The following is a 17,423-nucleotide window of genomic DNA, read 5'->3' on the forward strand; positions in this document are numbered from 1 at the left end:
GGGAGGGCAGCGAGCGGGCAGGTGGTGACCGGCGACAGCGTGGCATCTGTGGCCCTGCTCTCGCCCCACCCTGGCCCTGCTCCTGTGAAGCAGTGGTGTGGGGTGACAGCACTTCATTTCCACCCGCCCCTGTGTACCCTCTGGAACCTTTCAAAGTACCTGCAGGGATACACAGTTGACAACCCCTGACCTAATACATATTACATTTCCTTAATATACTATAACATGAGTCGTACAAATTTCTTTGCTGTTCAGTTTAGTAACTGGAATTTCACACAAGGCAAGTTCCAATAAAGCGAGATTACGGGAAACAAGTGGTGGGAAAATCATTGTGGAAGAAAAACTGACAGGGAAAAACTGAGCTCCTAAAAAGTATTAGTTGTTAATGGATTGACCTTAAGCTGATGCTGAGTCTTCATGTCTCATTTACATCTCTGTCAACACATGCACGGTATTGTTTCCTTTGACAGCAGAAAACTTGGTCATGTTACTGTGCAATGCCTCAGCTATACTGAACCTATTACAGTTTACTGCTTTGCTAAGGACTACCTCCTCCCTTCACCATAGGCCTGCACTGCCTATAGCCCTGTGGCAATCAATGACTTGTTTCCTGGTACTGGTTGTGTATGGCTATGTATGTTTGAGTAGTACACCACCTTCCCATCTCATCTGGCCTCCTCCATGCATACCTGCTGTTTAGGAATTAATAAGCCTGAATGCTCTCACCTTTGCTATTCTGTTGGTGCAATTTATCTTCTATAAAAGTCCTTTCAATGTCTTGTCATAAATAGCACAATATTACATTAATAATAAACAGTATAGTTCCTAGATAGTACTTATCTTCCTAATTTACAGTGTGTATTTTACAAAGAGAGGTGAGTATCATAAATCCATTTTATAGATGGGGACACATGGCTTTTTCTGGGGAGTGACTACACTAGGATGAAGAATACATGATGGACTGTTTTGGTATGAAGGTTTTGTTGATGGTGAGTTTAGATAGCTGCCTTGCTCTCAGAGGAAGAAACTGTGGCCACAAAGAGACATTGCATTTGTCCCGGGATAAACCATTTTATCCCGTAATAAAGTGTTATGGTTCAGACAGTCAGGTTCATTGTGCTGGGATAAATCCTGAAAAGGTTCATTGGATAAGAAGTACTAACAGTTTATCCCAGAATATTGCAAAGTACATCTAAATGTTTATCTTAGGATTGCATCATTGAATCAATGACAGAAAAGCGGCAGTTCATTCAGTCACTCACTAAATCTTGATTGAAGGGGTAATGTGTGTACGTGCCAATCCCAGCATGTTTCCATTTGGGATAAACACAGGCACAATTTGTCCAGGGGCAAATGCAGTGTCTGTCCTTAGCCTGTTTGAATTGAGTATATGGTACCAGCTTTGTCTGTCTGATGCTTGGCAGCAGTTTGGAAGAGGAAATGCTGCTAATATTGCACATTACAAATTAGCATTTTGATTCAAGACTGGCTAGTCTGATCTGAGAAAATATAAAATAAGGAAGTTTTTAATCAATAAGAATTCACTTTTTTTTCTAATGACAAGCATTTTTAGTAAGTGAATAAGCTGACATTCTAGCGTGAAGAATTTTGACGCATTAAACGGGGGCGGGGAATAGATTGAGGCACTTGTGACAGAGTTACACTCTGGAGGCAACCTACAGATTTTATCAGAACTAGCACTGGGACTCTGGTGTATGGATACCCAGCAGGAACTTCAGCTTGTGTTCTCGTTATCTTGCAAAGAGAAGGCATAAAGCTAGTTTGAACTAATGAAGGGTTTATAAGAGTGGTGATTTTGAGCTGTCAAAAGAGAGAGCCTATTGATGGGCATGCAAGTGGAAACTAGATGTCGAAAATTCAAACTTATTGGAAAAGTGAGAGTTGGGAAGATAGGCAAAGGAAATTAAAAAAAAATCCCAAAGTATATTCTTTATGATACAGATGCCATTTTAGGGTCATTTAAATTGTAGTGCAGAGCATACTAGACAAATGGAGCCTTATTGAAAAGAGCTTTAATAGAAATAAATTTGAGGGTGGGGTTTGTTTTTTGATTTAAACAAGCACAAAAGTTGGTTTTAAATTTCAGGTATAGGGGCAAAAATGGATCAGAAATTACAGGGCTGGGATTAAAACACATAGAATAATGAAAGCTATGAGCAAAAAATGGAGGAGGGGAGCGTGCTCTTTAGTAATCAGTCATGCAGTCCATTGCTTTAGTGAAAAACAGCTTGCTCAGAAAGCACATAGTACCTTTTTAAGATTCCTGCTTCCATGAATAAAATGTGTGCTGTAATCATTGTTTTCCAAAGAACATTTATATGTAAAACTTAAACTACTTGGTATCAAGAGAAGCACATATTTTAAATTAAGTTTCTTCTCAAATTGAAAAAGGCAGAAAATTCCTTCTTCAAAGAAATGCTAATCTGTATTTGAACTAAGGTGATAGTGAAATGTCTCAATTGTTTATCTGGCCCCATTTTCCTGGGTCCATTTCAGTTGTTTCCTGGATGTTTTTGGACAAAATTGAGGGAATATTTATTATACTCAGTGTTGCTTGAGCACATGCATATAGTATGAAGAGTAGTTATTGAGATCGCTTTGGAAATGGAATATCTAGTTTATATATAGATCTTGGTTCAACAGATGTATATATTAGTATCATTTCTTCCTGTATATATTTCCTTTTGAATCAATCATAATTTTAATCTATTAAAATAATCTTTTGTTTCCCAGTTTGTCTTCATTAGGATGAACAGAAGTCTCATCATTCTACCTTGGAGATATTTGATATATTCAATGATATTTAATTTTTTACTGAATATGAAAATCTTAATTATTTGAATTAGAAAAGAGTGGGCCAGACGTACCCAAAATTCTTACTTATTGCAATGAGAATCTTGATGTACAAGTAGATTTTTAAGTACCCGTGTTTTATAATTGTTTGCTTTTCCCCTGCAGATGGAAGTTTGGGCTTTCTGGCTCTTACTTTTTTGTGGCGTATTTTCTGGAGAAGTTCTTGGTTTTCCAAATGGAGGAGTCACCTCAGCTTGTGATTCTGTGCTACCAGGACATGGTAGCTCTGTTCCACAGACCACCTCAGCACCTTACTATATCTCTGTATCCAACACCTCCTTTGGTCCTGGAGACAGGATCATAGGTAAACCAGAACTGAGTGATTTGGGTTGTTTCCAAGTGATCTAAATGAAAATAATTTTTAAAAGATAAGTTATATTGTCCTTTTAAATATGCAAGAAGTTTATTTTATCCCAACCATGTGAACATGTAAGAGTGGATTTGTTTAATATTATTTAAAATCTTGGAGTCCCCTGTGATTCAGTGGTAGAATCCTTGTCTACCACATAGGAGACCTGGGTTCGATTTCCAGACACACACATACAACTACAGTCGTGGAGGCACCAAACATCTGGAGTCAGTCTGGTCTCTGGATTCTGTCTCAGTGCCCTAAAGGGAGTATGGAAGGTCTGGGCAGCCTCCACTCCTCCAAAAATTCCTGCCCAGGCATATGCATTGAAGGTCTGGATGGCCTTCATGCGTACACCATAATCCAGGAGGATCAACAGTTGCCATTTAAAATCTTAGATCCCAGCCTTATCAACTTCTGCATTTGTATAGATAATAGTTCCTTTGATTCTGAGGACTAAATAATGAAGTTAAAAGTTACATGGGTGTTTCTGGGATTGGTGCCTTCAAGTTTTCTCCTTTGCCTCTTTTGTCAAGTCACCAAAACAGCCAATCCCAGAAGAATAGGGTTGGAATGAACAAAACAAAATTTGTTATCCAAAGTAGAGAGACAGAGAGACTCTTGGTTTCATCTTAATGGCTATTTTTTTTATGCAACATGCTGCATAAAAACTAAATGTGTTGTACTTCAGTGAGAGCAATCTCCTTTAGTGGTTTTACGTTCTGAATTCTAGTAACACAGGTGCCAGATGAAGTCCTAAGAGTATTCACAGGGGAGTGCCCTCAGTGTTTTTTGTACCATGTGCTGGGTAATAATATGAAAGGATTCCACACCTGTACAAATAAACCAGTTCTTTATTAAGAGAACTGTCTATGGAGATGCTGCAACTTTATCTACCATTGCTAGCTGCACATATGCAGCCTGCCTTCTGCAGGTCCTTCTCTCCTACAACCTTATTCCTCCCTCTAATTTCTAAATATGCTTTCTATCTTTCCTTTTAATAATTTCTATTGCTGCATCTTCTCTGCAAGCCTTTTCTGACTTCCTGGAGCCAGGGATTACTGGTATGAAGCTTTAAAGATATGCTCTTTACCAAAGGTCCACTGCAGCCTTATAGGTAGGGACCTACTTAAATCACAGTTTTGTGATTTATGCAGAAACCATGAATAACAGTGATCTCTGTGAAAAATGACATTGGCTATGACTCTCTAGGAAATCATAAATCCCAGGAAAATAAATAAATAAAAATGCTGGCTTCCCAGCAGGAACCAGCAGTTCTCACTGTTGCTGTGACCCAGCCTTGCAACCTGCCTTGGGAAGGAAGGTACCAGCTGGTGAGGTGGCACAAAGGGCAGCAACCAAGATGGTGGCTGCCCCCTTTGTGTTTCTCTGCCAATCAGTGTCAAGGGGCTAGGCTTTTCAAAGGGCAGCCAGAAGTCAAGATGGTGGCTGCCCCCTCATCCCGAGGGGTGGGGCTGCTGTGAAATGACCACAAAATCAGTTCTTCGGGCTGTAACCAAGCCATGGTAATTGCTTTATCACTGCATGTTAGGCAAGTCTCTATTTACAGGTTTCAAGTAAGCTGCCTTTGAACCAGTCTCTCACTTTTGTTTGTGGCATTGATATTGATGGGGATCTGCTTTTATTTGGTTGCTGCCTTTGTTCTGTTAGTTTTATTTTGTTGGTGATGTATTTTGTAGTGCTACAAATGAATGTGCATGCATAGCTTTAGAGTTAGAGTACTTTAGGACTAGTGCTTTAGTTACAATTTCCTTTATTCTTTTGGGCATGCATTTTTGGTTTTCTGACCATTTTCATTCTACGTCGTATGTTAACTGTCTCAGTGATTAACTGTTTCTGATAAGTGCTCACAGATTCTGGAACGAAAGTTGATTATTTGGATAAATTGGGGGATTCTCTTCATAACTTTTGATATCAGGCCTCTGGACAGTCGTGCTTTTTGAAGTGCTCCAAATACCTTCAAAGTACTCTAGAGAATGAGTGTACACATGTACATGACTGATGAAGCACTTAAGATGGCTCAAATCTTTAAAAATGAGGAACGTCCTTGAAGTGCTTCCTGAAACGTTTGTTGGCTCCAGTGGCCCTCCTGCATCCCACAGTGGTCTGCTACACACACTCCCAGCAGCATGGGATAGCCACCAAGTTCTTGCTTTCCTGTGTGCTCAGATGATCTCAGGAACTTCCATAAACCCTGGCTGGAATGCAGTGATGCTCTATGACTTCGCAGCTGTTTTGAAGTGCTCTATGGCAGGGTTTCTTAACCAGTGGGACATGCCTAGGTAGGACTCAGGTTGTGGTGGCAAAACCGGAAGTGCCACAGTGGGACTTCCTGTTTTGCTTTTACACACTTCAATCCTCTGGGAGACCCCCCCCCTCCCCCGTGGACCAATGGGACCAGGATTTTTTGACCTTACGTAGGTGGGACATAAAGTGCAAAAGGTTGAGAACTGCTGCTCTAGGGCATGGGGGCAGAGAAGAAGGTTGATCTATCTGTATGGTGCTGAATTTCAAGTGCTTCAGGATTCAATGATCTGTTTTGGAAAATATCATATTTTAGCCATTTTTGGAAAAATAAACTTCATTGCTAAACAAGAAAGAAATATTTCTGTACCTCCCTGCCTACTTCAGATCTCTGACATCTTCAGGAAAAAAAACAGCCTGATCTGCACATCAAAGAGCAACTCACACAAAGGGACTTTCATTGACCCAGGGGAATATACATCCAGCCGCAGCTTCCCCTGTGCAAAAAATGAAGTTTATTTTCTACATAAGAGAACTTTACAGTCTTTGATTTCTCCTGAGCCTGAAGAAGGGTGTCTGAAAGCTTGCAAAGAAAGAACTTTTGTTGATATTTTAGTTGGTCTAATAAAAGGTATCACCTATGAACCAAGAGTTTTGTATTTCAGGATTCAATGTACTTACTTCCAGTGCATGTAATATCATGGCCTTAGCATTAACTTAATGGCCCTCTGAGATCAGTGGCTGGCCCTCAGAAGTCAATAGCTATCTGATGTGGGAGACTTGCATTCTCTTCCACTTCAATTTGTTTGCATTCATATCGCATTTACTAATATTCCACTCCTGGAATATCTTTAGGGTTGTTTTAGCTTGGCATCATAGTCTCAGATTACCTTCTCTTTGATCTTTCTTCCTTTCAACAGTGTTTACATGTAGGAGTTCCTCTACTGACTTTCAATTTACTTGGGACAACCGTTGAAACCAGTTGATGTTGCCAGGCATTTGTATAAAGGAATACTTACCCAAAGATGAGGCACAGGTTGTCAAGTGGCTGGTTACCAGAACATGTTCTTAACTTCACAAGCAGCGAATATTATATTCCTCTTTGGAAGTCTTGGCACCCTCATTTACCATGCATATAATTTTCTTTGCCTGGTCGCTGCAGAATTGGGTCATAGATGTCCTGTCTTTTGCATCCTGTGTCTGTGATCCTGAATATTCAATAATGTTTCTGTCCAAGTTATTAGCCTGTGTGTTGGCTCTGCACTAGAGCCTGTCATAAGTTAGATCCTTTGCCTGGACAATTACATTGGTCTTGCTGTTTGGATGCATTTCTCTTGGGCTGCATTTCTTTCTCTCAACAACCTCTGCTGTAAGCTGGAATCATGTTTCCCGACAAACAGCCCTGTCTCTAATTAGGGAATCTTTTTATCCTCCAAAGATGCCAGAGATCTCAATTCTGTAATATGAATGTCTATTTGCCCTTCTGCTTCTTTGTTTTGGATACAAAAAATCTCTGAGGTGTCATTTAAAGCATGCTTCAAATTCTTTTATCCGTTGTTTCAGTCTTTAGTAATATGAAAGTTAATGATGCTATAATTATCTGTTCTCATGTTGTTAGTAAGTGGCATGAAGTAACATGTTTGAGAACAGCAAAATAGTTTAAGTAACATAACATATTTCTCCCAGTGACTCTGCAGGCAAACGACAGCTTTAGCTTTAAAGGATTTTTGCTACAGACACGAACAATCCTTGGAGATGTTGCTGTTGGTACTTTCCACGTTATAGATGCGAACACACAAGGTCTTTTGTGTAACAAAATTCTGGTAAGTGGTTTCATTTTTAAAAGTTTGTCTGACTCTTATTAAACTATTTTACTGAGATTACAGAAGAAGAATGGCAAACGTCTTATTTCTGCAGTTACTCATGCTATTGGATATAATCTCAGGTTTCTCATGCTTTCTGTGGAGGTGAGGTACAGACAGCTGAAAGAATCTTACTTCGTCATATGCGGGGCCTGGGCCAGTTCAAGTCAGCGCTCAAGGACGTGTGCAGCGTCTCCCACCTGAGGCCACAGTGGGGCCAAGCCCACGGAGACCCCCTGTCCCTAGGCTGCAGCCTGTGACCTGTTCTGCTCCCGTGACACACCCACCTGCGGAGTGCAGACACCAGCCCAAGCTTCCCTGGCTGGAGCCCTGCTGCCTTTTCACTGTTAATCCCTGGGTAGGCAGGTCCCCAACTCAGGCCAGGCAGGTGGGGTGGCTGGGGCTGGTGGAAGCAGGTGTGGGCCAGCAGGAACCATCGGCGGAACTATGAGGCCAAGAGGAGCCGATGCCTTGCCAAGAGCAGCAGGGCCTGGGCCAGCAGGTGGTGTGGAACGAATTATATTTATTTACATTAAACCCTATGGGAAAATGGGTTTTGCTTTTAATGTTCTTTTGCTTAGTGCTCATTTTTTCCAGAACCAATTAAGAAGGCTAAGCAGGAGTTGCCGGTATCAGTAATTTCTGGATCAAGTGTTCTTACGTTGTTCTAACTGCCAGCTTTTGCTAAATTATCCTGGATTCTGAGACCAAGCTGAGGTCAGGGGTGAGGGGTGTTGGTTTTGTTTTTTTCTTGACAATTCAGATATCCTTAAAATAAACCATGTAATATTTGTTATTTCTATGAAAATGCACAGTTATGTATATAGCTAATTGTTTTAGTAATCTGGTGCTTTGACCTCCATTCAGAAAAGAACTCTTTTCATCTGGGATGCCAGGTGAAAAACTCAGAGCACTACTGGAGAATTTAGCTGGCTACTGGGGCAAAGATCTGTTGGACACTGATGCAGAATCTTTTTCCTTGGCTGGTTGAGAGGGTTGCAGTTACTTTCCATCATAACCACTGCTGGCCATACAGCAATTCAGTGATTTCAGGGGAGATTGCCTGTCCTCTTATTTGCAGGGTGAATAAAATTTTTATAATTGCAGCTGTGGATGCAAAGTAATAAAACTGCATTGTGCAGAAGGAATAGTTGGCTTGAAATGAAAGGCCAAGTGAAAGCTAATAAAGTCAGTCAGCTCTAACCGGATAATATCCTGGATCGCTGCTTTAGTGAGATGAGGACCTCTTGTTGTTTTAAGGGGGAAAGTGCATAGCTTTTATGTCAGCATTTGATTTTTTTTCCCTTTGTAATTGCAGAATTCTTCTCTGAGTCAAACAAACCCTGGAAGTAAGAAAATTATAAGAGCAATTTGGGTAGCACCCGCAGACATAGGAAATGTTGAGTTCAGGTACATTTTTGGTTGCTTTAACATACCAATGTTTCATGAAGAAATGGACATGAATTCATTCTGAGTGGTATTATGAAAATGTTTTAAGAACCATCAATCATTCTTGTACCTTAGAGTACTTATTTAACTTTAAACATATATATTTTTAAGATACATTAGCTAAATGAGAGAGATGCTTCTTAGTCTTATCTTGGCTCGTAAGTAGTTTTCCCAGAAGGTATTCTTAAAATATAATCCCATTTTTTATCTCTAAAGGCGCATGCTGCTATCTATATGAGCTGTTCCATAACAAACACTAACCTATATGAGGTGCATCTCCTGTCTTGTCAGAACATGTCCCAAAAATGTACTTCACTGATCACTTTTTCTTTCCAGAGCAACTGTTGTTCAGAGTTTGAATGTATTTTGGACTGATGTCAAAAGCCAAACTCTTATATCTTCTAGCCACCCCCCTCCTGTGGTAAGTTGTTTAATTTAAGTACAGTTGTGAATGGATTGTTTCATAAACATATGAGTAACCAAGTTAAATAAGCTTCTGAAAAAAATAGAATTCATGGTATTTTTTCAAAGATGGCTTGGATTGAACAGTATTAATGGGACTAAGCTCTATCTCATGTTTTGTAATTAAATAAACTGAATATAAATTAAGTTTTGGGTGTTGGGATGGTTTGTTTGTTTCTAATTTTGCTTATGGCCCATTGTAAATGGCCTGATTTTATCATCATTTCTTTCCTCAAATGAGAATTGCAGATATTATAGCACTGCTTTTGAGTTTGGCTACATTTGTCAGTTTTTTAATTCAAGAAAGCATGATGCTATAGGTGTCTCATAAGGAGCTAATAAGCAAAGTCCAGGATTGAATCCTTCCCACCCTATTAGATGTTACTTAGAACAGTGGTTCTCAACCTTTTTTGTACCAGGACCCATTTGTAAATATCGATGGCCAGTCCTGACCCAGTGCCTCTCATACCTGACCCACTGCTCCCCTCCCCCAGGACCCAGCTCCCCAGTGTGCGGGGCAGGGCATGGGCATGAGGGGTAAGGAGGATTGGGGTGGGGGCAACCAGGAATTCTGACAGCCTGCAAGGTAAAAGCCACAGTTTTCCACATTTTTCTCCTATCTATTTCTTAAGTTTGTTCCCTTTCATATATTCTTGGAACCCGCTTTTGGGTCATGTCCCACGGGTTGAGAAGCACTGACTTACAGCTAAAGGTGCACTGATACATCAGTCCCATATTGGATCGACACCGATACAAGGAAATTTGACATATCGGCAGTTGGCTTTTTTTGGCTGATGTGTCAGTACATGCCCTGTGCATGCACGCAGCCACAGCACAGCATGCAGATGGCCAGGAGAATAGCCCAGTGGTGTGGAGAGTAGCTGGGTCCAGCTGGTAAGTCTGTTCGGGTGGGGAGGAAAGGGAAGGGCCATGGGGGTAAAGAGTGAGGCCCCCACAGTGAGGGAGGGAGCGGGGCTGAGGCAAGAGCAGGGGCTGTACTGCCAGGGCGGGATGAAGGACAGAGCCACGAGCAGCTCGTCCAGGTGATGCAGGGAGGAGGGGCAGCTCCTGGCACTGCAGGCACCCTGGGAGGGCATGGGGGGCGTGTGCCCCTGCATCTGCCCGTGGAGCGAAGGTGGGGTGCCACTGCGGGCTGAGGTTGGGGTAGCGCTGGGCTCTTCCCAGAGGGAGGGCAGGGCTGGGCTGGGCTGGGCTGTGGTCAAGGTGGGTGGCAGTGGCACTGGGCAGGGAGACTACAGTGAATTCTGGGGTGGCTGCAGCCCCTCCCCACCTCCATAACCCTCCTCACAGTGGCACAGCCACCTGCCCCAAGTGCAGCCTGGCCAAGCCCCACCACTGGGAAGAGCCCAGCACTGCCCCAGCCCTCCCTGCCCTCCCAGGGTGTGCAGATCTGGAGGCAAATGTCCTCCATGCTCTCCCAGGGTGCGTGCAGCAGCGAGACCTGCCCCTTCCCCTGCAGCCCCTGGATGAGCCACTTGCATTTCCTTCCCATGCCCTACTGTAGCCCCACTACCTCCCTCACTGCGGGGGCCTCAATTTGCCCCCCCACACACATCTCTTCCCTTCCCCCTTGCCCCTTCCCCAACAATAGACTTACCAGCTGGACGCTGCTTTCCAAGTTGCCCAGCTGCATATTAGCAATCAGATTGGTATCAGCTGGTATGTCTCATTAAACATCATTCATAGCCGTCGGTATTGGCCAAAAAAACCTCTATCAGTGCACCCCTACTTAGAGCACAGGTCTCTATCCCTGTCCATTACAGACCACTTTGTGCTGTTAAGTCCAATACAGTTTTCATCACTTTGAGGGTTTGGAAGAAGTATTTTTCAATGGGCCTTTTTGGCACACTCTGCAGCTGCCCAGTGTGACGACTTTTTGTGTTGAGAAACACTGCTTTAGTGAGGTTGCAGTATTTTTAATTGATTCTTTTTCTGTGAAATATTTTGAGGTTTTCACATTTTCAGGAGATGGAAATTCTGTTTTCCAGCCTGCTATGCTCATTAGCAGTCTATAGTAACCAACCAGAACATCTTTTGATTTGTTTGTTTGAGTAATATTGTTCTTAGCAATATACTTTCCCGGTGTACATGATTCTTTCACAAAGACAAAATTATTAATTTAAAATAAGCATTGGCTCTTATTATAGACAAAACTAGGGGAATTCAAGGCAACAATCTTCCTCAGCCCCTTTTATTCACAGATCAGTGGTTAAGGCAGTCATTCAGGATATGGAAGACTGAGGTTCAAGTCTCTCTTGCCTGACAGGTTTTGAACTCATATCTCTTTCCTCCCACAAAAATACCCTAAGCACCAGGATACAGATATTTTAAAACAGAATTTTCTTGGTCTGTCCTCTTGATACACATCAACATTTTAATAAATAATTAAATTAAACTATTGCCCCGGTGTCCCACTTCCTGGGTGAGAGTACCATAACCTCTGGGATTTAAAATCTCTCAAGTTAGCTCAATGAATATTTAATTATCCCATGCAAAGTGGAACAGGAAGGAATGAGAGCATACCTACTGCAGAATACTCTGCTACTTACAGTGGTAGTACATTTCACAGGGAGGTGTGAGACTGGAACTCACAACTCCATAGGTAGAGACGTGAACTGAGCCCAGGTCTTCCACACCTTTGGCACATCTACCTGTGAAATGTATTCACTGCAATAAACTCGGGTGCAGTTCATGCCAGAGTGTATTGCTCCCAGGCAGAGCATTTACATGTGTGCCTGGGACCGCAGCACACTGAGCCAGGGCAGAGCAGCCCCGGCTGGCAGGGGGGCCCAGGGTCAGCCTGCCAGCCTGAAGCTGCTCTGACCAAGCTCGGTGTGCTGTGAAGGGGTTGGCTGGGGCACAAGAGTGCTGCAGTGCAGGGCTAGCCAGCAGGCGTCCCTGCACTGTAGCACCCTCATGCCTCAGCCAGCCCCAATCAGCCTAAGTATACACATGTGTTGCAGTGGAGTAAATAACTGCCATAGGATAGTACTTGTATTGGGCAGTATTATCCTATGGCAGAGTTAATTATTTCACTGTGCCCTAATAGCACCTCACATGTATGCTGATGCTTTACTGTGGAGCTAATTAGTCTGCTCTGCAGTAAATGTCTCATGTACACGCACCCTGAGTGCATGTTCTAACCACAGAGTGATTGAATAAGAGGGGGGCTGTTTTCCCCTCCTTCCTTTTGGACAAGCAGCTGAAAATGAAATCTTTTATTTTGGATTAAATTGAGCATTTTGTTCAATATAAGTGTTTAGCTTCATTTTTAGTTATCATTTTAATGAAGGAAAAGATCAATTCTTTTTAATTTTTTAAATTTTTTTTTGGTCAAACCAAAATTTCTTCTTTTCTGACAGCTGAATCAAAAAATTAACTCTCACAGCCCTATTTCTAAGGGCTGAGGAGTTGAAAACAAAGTTTTGGTTTCATATATACATAGGAAAACATGGTCTCATTTAGAAAATACTGCTTAATTAACTTACAGTGGCTTTCATGCTGTTGTAATTTCCAGACTTCTGGACATGTGGGTTGTGGCACAAAGAAGTTCTGTTTCAGCAGCCCTGCTGGGTGTAATTCAGATGATCCAAGCTGTTATTTCATGTCTTCTGAGGCAGAAGGTGGAGATGCTTTTAAATTTGAAATGAGTGGCCTGTCTGATGGATACATATCCATTGGGTTTTCCAATGACACGGAAATGGTAAGATACTATCACTGAAAACACCTGTGAAAAAGCAATACAGTTATGTTATGGAATTTACAAATACTTTGCACCAAACTATTCGGTGCTTACAAGGAAGTGAATAAGAGGACCTGTGCAGAAACAAAATTCCATTAGGTTTAGCAAAACTTGCAAAGATATTGATTTTTAAAGGCCACAGTACACTGTATAACATGATATTGTTATAATACTACAGTGCCATACACGAATCAAATTCCATTTAATTGGCATGGGTTACCAGCTTCAGTTTCTTTTATTGTTTTCTCCCTCTGTTTTTTTTTTACTACTGTTACAAGATTCTGCATGTGCACTTTGCAGTCAATTTGAATGAGATATACAAAATACAATATATTGCCCCCCCCATAAGTAAATGATGTCCCTTATTTACTGAATTTTATTATCTCTGCACATATCCTGTGCTGATGATGTAACACTGTATCCTTGATCTGGTAAATTCCAATAAATTTTCCGTTTTTTCTTAATGCATCGTATTATGAATATCATCTGTAGGTCAAAGATGGTCAGGACAAGACCTAAAAACAGGAACCTAAAAATTAAGCAGCTTAGTAAGACTCCATTTCATCAAGGCACTAGAGGAATGTGGTCAAGTATTTTTGCTCAATTTGGATCCAGTAGACAGGTTTTCAAAAGAGCTGAATTCCATATAGCTCCCACTGAGTTGACTGGACTAAATATGGATTTAGTCTCTAAATATGAGTATATGACATATAAAAATATTAGGCTCCTAAATCTGTATTTATAAATGAAAAGCAAAGCTATCTGCAGATGATATAGCTGAATAATAGAGTTTACAGTCCTAGTATAAGACAAGAGACAACAAATAGAAATAGACTGCAGAGTACAAAGAAACAATGGGATAGTGTTGTTCAGCCAAGGCAGTGGTCTCAGCACACAAGCAACCTCACTATTGTTAAATTTTTTGTAGGCATCATGAAAAACAAGTCTTCAAGATAGACAATAACTAACTGTTGTGAATATTTATAGGGAACTCCTGCCAAAGACGAGAAAAAGCAGAAAGGTTGTAACTTAAAAATTTAACAGATGGGTAGTAGCAGATCCAGGATGGCAAAAAAGATGTGATGGCACGGAAGAGCTCCCTGATCATGCATCCAGTGACTGAATGGATGCCCTCGGTGGCAAACTAGGGGCAAGGGCAGGGTGTGGCCATTCCACTACACCCCCCCAAATCTGCATCTGTAAATGGATGTTGGAGGCTGCCCTCAGGCTCAGTGGAGGCAACAGTCATTATCTCAGTAGATGAGAGATGATAGGTAAGGTAACAGTAGGCTTTGAAGGGCCTTGAAAGTGAACACAAGTAGCTTATCTTTGTGATCGAGAAGGAGAGAGCCTATGTAGAAGGAATGCAAAGAGAGGATTGAAGCAGTGAGCTCTGAGAAGATGATCTTTGTAGCGGTATTCTGAATGAGGACGAGTAGGATGGAACTGCCAAGGACAGAGAAGTTGCAGTAATCGATATGTGAGGAGATTTGAGTTTTGGTTGTTGGCTATCTTAGAGAGGTTAGGGAGAAAATATACAAGATTTAGATATACAGTAAAAGCTGCGCTATCTGGCATCTTACAAGCCGGCAAGCTCTACTAACCAACATGCCAGCTTGTAAGGTAAAGTGAAACTGGAAGTGCCCACCGTGGGCTGCAGCCTCCCCCTGCCCCCCCTGTAACCTCCCTCCCAGCACTGCCGCTGCGCACCCTGAGCGCAGCCCAGTCCCCACTGGGAAGAGCCTCACGTGGCCCCAGCCTGCAGCTGTAGCCCGCCCACACCCTGCACACAGATCCGGGGGCTCACCCCCCCCACCCCCCATGCCCTCCTAGGGTGCATGCAGCAGCAGGAGCTGCCCCCTGCTCTCTGTGCCCCCCAGATGAGCCATGGCTCCATCCTGCACCATGCCCTGGCTGGGCAGCCCCAGCCCCACTCCCCCCCTCACCACAGAGGCCTTGACTGCTCCCCCCATGCCCCTTCCGTCCCCATTCCCCTTCTAGCACAACAGACTTTCCAGCTGGACACAGCTCTCTACACTGCCAGGCTGTGCTCCTTGCCACTTATGTGCTGCGTTGCAGCTGCGCACGTGCACGGGGCTTTTATTGGCCAAATTATCTGCCATATCAGGCAAAAAAAGTTGATTTCCAGTGCGATATCCGATATCGATCTGATATCCGATAGGTACCAATATAAAGAAAATTGACTGTATCGGTGCACCTCTAGAAGACTGAGATCTGTTTTAGCCTTGTTAAATTGGAGTTAACACCTGCATAGCCACTAGGAGATATCGGAAAGGATCAGAGTGGAATAGAGATGCAGATCTCTGACTTATTAGCACAGAAAATATAGCTGAATTCATTGTAATGGAGGAGATAGGGTACTAAGGACAGAGAGCTCTGGAATTCTCCAAGAAAAGTTGGGCAGTAGATAAGGATCTTTCTAAAGACATGCTGAAGAACCTTACTAGGTAAGAGGAAAAGGGGTCAGGACGGCATCATGGAATATAAGGAAGGCCAAGATTTCCATAAGAATAGCATGGTCAGCAGTGCCCAAAACAGCTCCCAGGTCAAAAGGAATGAGCATATGGTACTGCTTCCCAGCATGCTAGAAGAGCACATTAGAGATTTGTGTCAGGAACAGTTTCAGTGGAGCTCAAGGACTAAAGGCTGAAGTAGAAGAGCTTGAATTGAACTGGAGAAGAGAAGTTTCAGAGATTGTAAAAAGCTCAGCCAAAGAGCTTGGTTTACTGCTGTTATGTGGGTTAAGTTTTATGGCCTTGTGCCTTGGAAATCCTCATCAAAATCTGTCAGCTTTGCCTGCATGCAAGTGCAGGATAGAATTCTGTTTGTGCTTTATCACCAACATGGATAAATCTGCTTTTTAGGGGAATGATGACATTTATATTTGCACCAAGAATTCAGCAGGACAGATAGAAGTCCAACATGCCTTTTCAACTGGACGAATTACTCCTGAAATTTTGCCTCTGGTAAAATAATTTTGGGTTCATTTGTATGTATGTGTGTAATAACTCAAATTTCTTGCTGCTCAGTTGGCTTTATTCGGCTGCTGGGGTTGAGATGTGGATTTTTCAGTGTTGAATTCTGGACAGTTCAATAAGATCATCCAGATCCAAACTATAGTATCAAAACTTGAGGATATCATTCTGCTCTGAACAGGGTTAACCTCTAGAACTGAATTTACATGCACATTCGCTTTTACCCAAACTCTGAGTTGGTATGAGGAGAGGAAATATGCAGAAGCCAAGGGAGATGTTGGAGCAGAAAAAAACATTTGCCACATTCATGGACTTACACAGCTAAACTTAAAATAAGCAGTATTCCGACAAACATTTAGCAAATCAGAAATGTAAGCTAAATAAAATACAGCTATATTGTATGTACCTTCTGCAACAAGATAATAAAATACACTCTCTTTGTTTTACTAAAAATAAATCCTGTGTTAATTCTTAACTGTATTGTAATTGACCCACTGACAGCAGTTGAGTTCAGTCTTAATTTATGCTGCACTGAGTACTTAGAAGAATAAGGCCCTGAGTCTTGATTTCACAGTTAATGCACTGGGAACAAATGTTTGAATAGAAGAATCACATTTTGGCTTAAGTGTACAGTTCCAAGCCTTGTGTGTGTAAACAATCCCACATTTCCATGGATAGTTCCCCTGAAGAGAATGGAATTTCTCCCCCTGCCAAAAATTTCTCAGATACAAATTTTTGGAGTCAGGCCCACAATGAGCTGTAATTAAGATTCAGAAAAAAGAAAAGAAAGGCAAACAGTGCTGGGGTGGATCCAAAGCGGGTACAGTGGTGTGGCTGGCAGCCCCTTTTCAGACTGGACTGTGCTACTGGAGTCTCTGGGGACTTTAAAAATGCCCCAAAGTAGAAGAGTGTAGGTTGTAGCCGTGTTGGTCTAAGGACATAGGCAGACAAGGTTCTTTGGGTGAATCTGATATCTTTTATTAGACCAACTTAAATAGTTGGAAAACAATTATTAAGCAAGCTTTGGGGTTCAAAAACCCTTTGTCAGGCTGAGGAAGTTTCAGCAGTTGGTGTGTGCTCTTCCTGGATGGAATGAAAAGTAAAGAAGCCAGAGCCTGGGGTGGTCTGCATACAAGACAGGCAGTCAGTGAAAATGTAGACTGAGGAGTCAATGGGTAAGAGACAGGCTGGAGGGGGTGGGGAGAGAGAGAAGGGGGATGAATAGTGGAGAGAGATCTGACTTCCCAGGTGTCAGGGAGGTTGTGTCATAAATCCAATGTCCATATTTAGTCCATGATATTTAGTATCCAGGAGGTTGATGAAGTGGAGTTCATAGGCTCGTCTCTGGGAAGAGTTTTGTAAGTTTCCTTTGAGGATCTGGACTGAGAGATTGGAGAGAGAGT

General features: G+C 42.2%; 1 protein-coding gene across 1 annotated transcript in view; it reads left to right on the plus strand.

Moving 5' to 3' along the window:
- Nucleotides 1-17,423, plus strand: part of LOC109286873 (putative ferric-chelate reductase 1) — a 61,063-nt gene that overhangs the window by 1,075 nt on the left and 42,565 nt on the right. Inside the window, 6 exon segments of the mRNA XM_019501675.1 lie at nt 2,980-3,178; nt 7,175-7,311; nt 8,669-8,760; nt 9,136-9,220; nt 12,800-12,985; nt 15,910-16,011. Coding sequence (XP_019357220.1) covers nt 2,980-3,178; nt 7,175-7,311; nt 8,669-8,760; nt 9,136-9,220; nt 12,800-12,985; nt 15,910-16,011 — 801 coding nt within the window.

Source organism: Gavialis gangeticus, unplaced genomic scaffold (assembly GCF_001723915.1).
Source record: "Gavialis gangeticus isolate Ggan-Ray unplaced genomic scaffold, GavGan_comp1, whole genome shotgun sequence".
NCBI lineage: Eukaryota > Metazoa > Chordata > Crocodylia > Gavialidae > Gavialis > Gavialis gangeticus.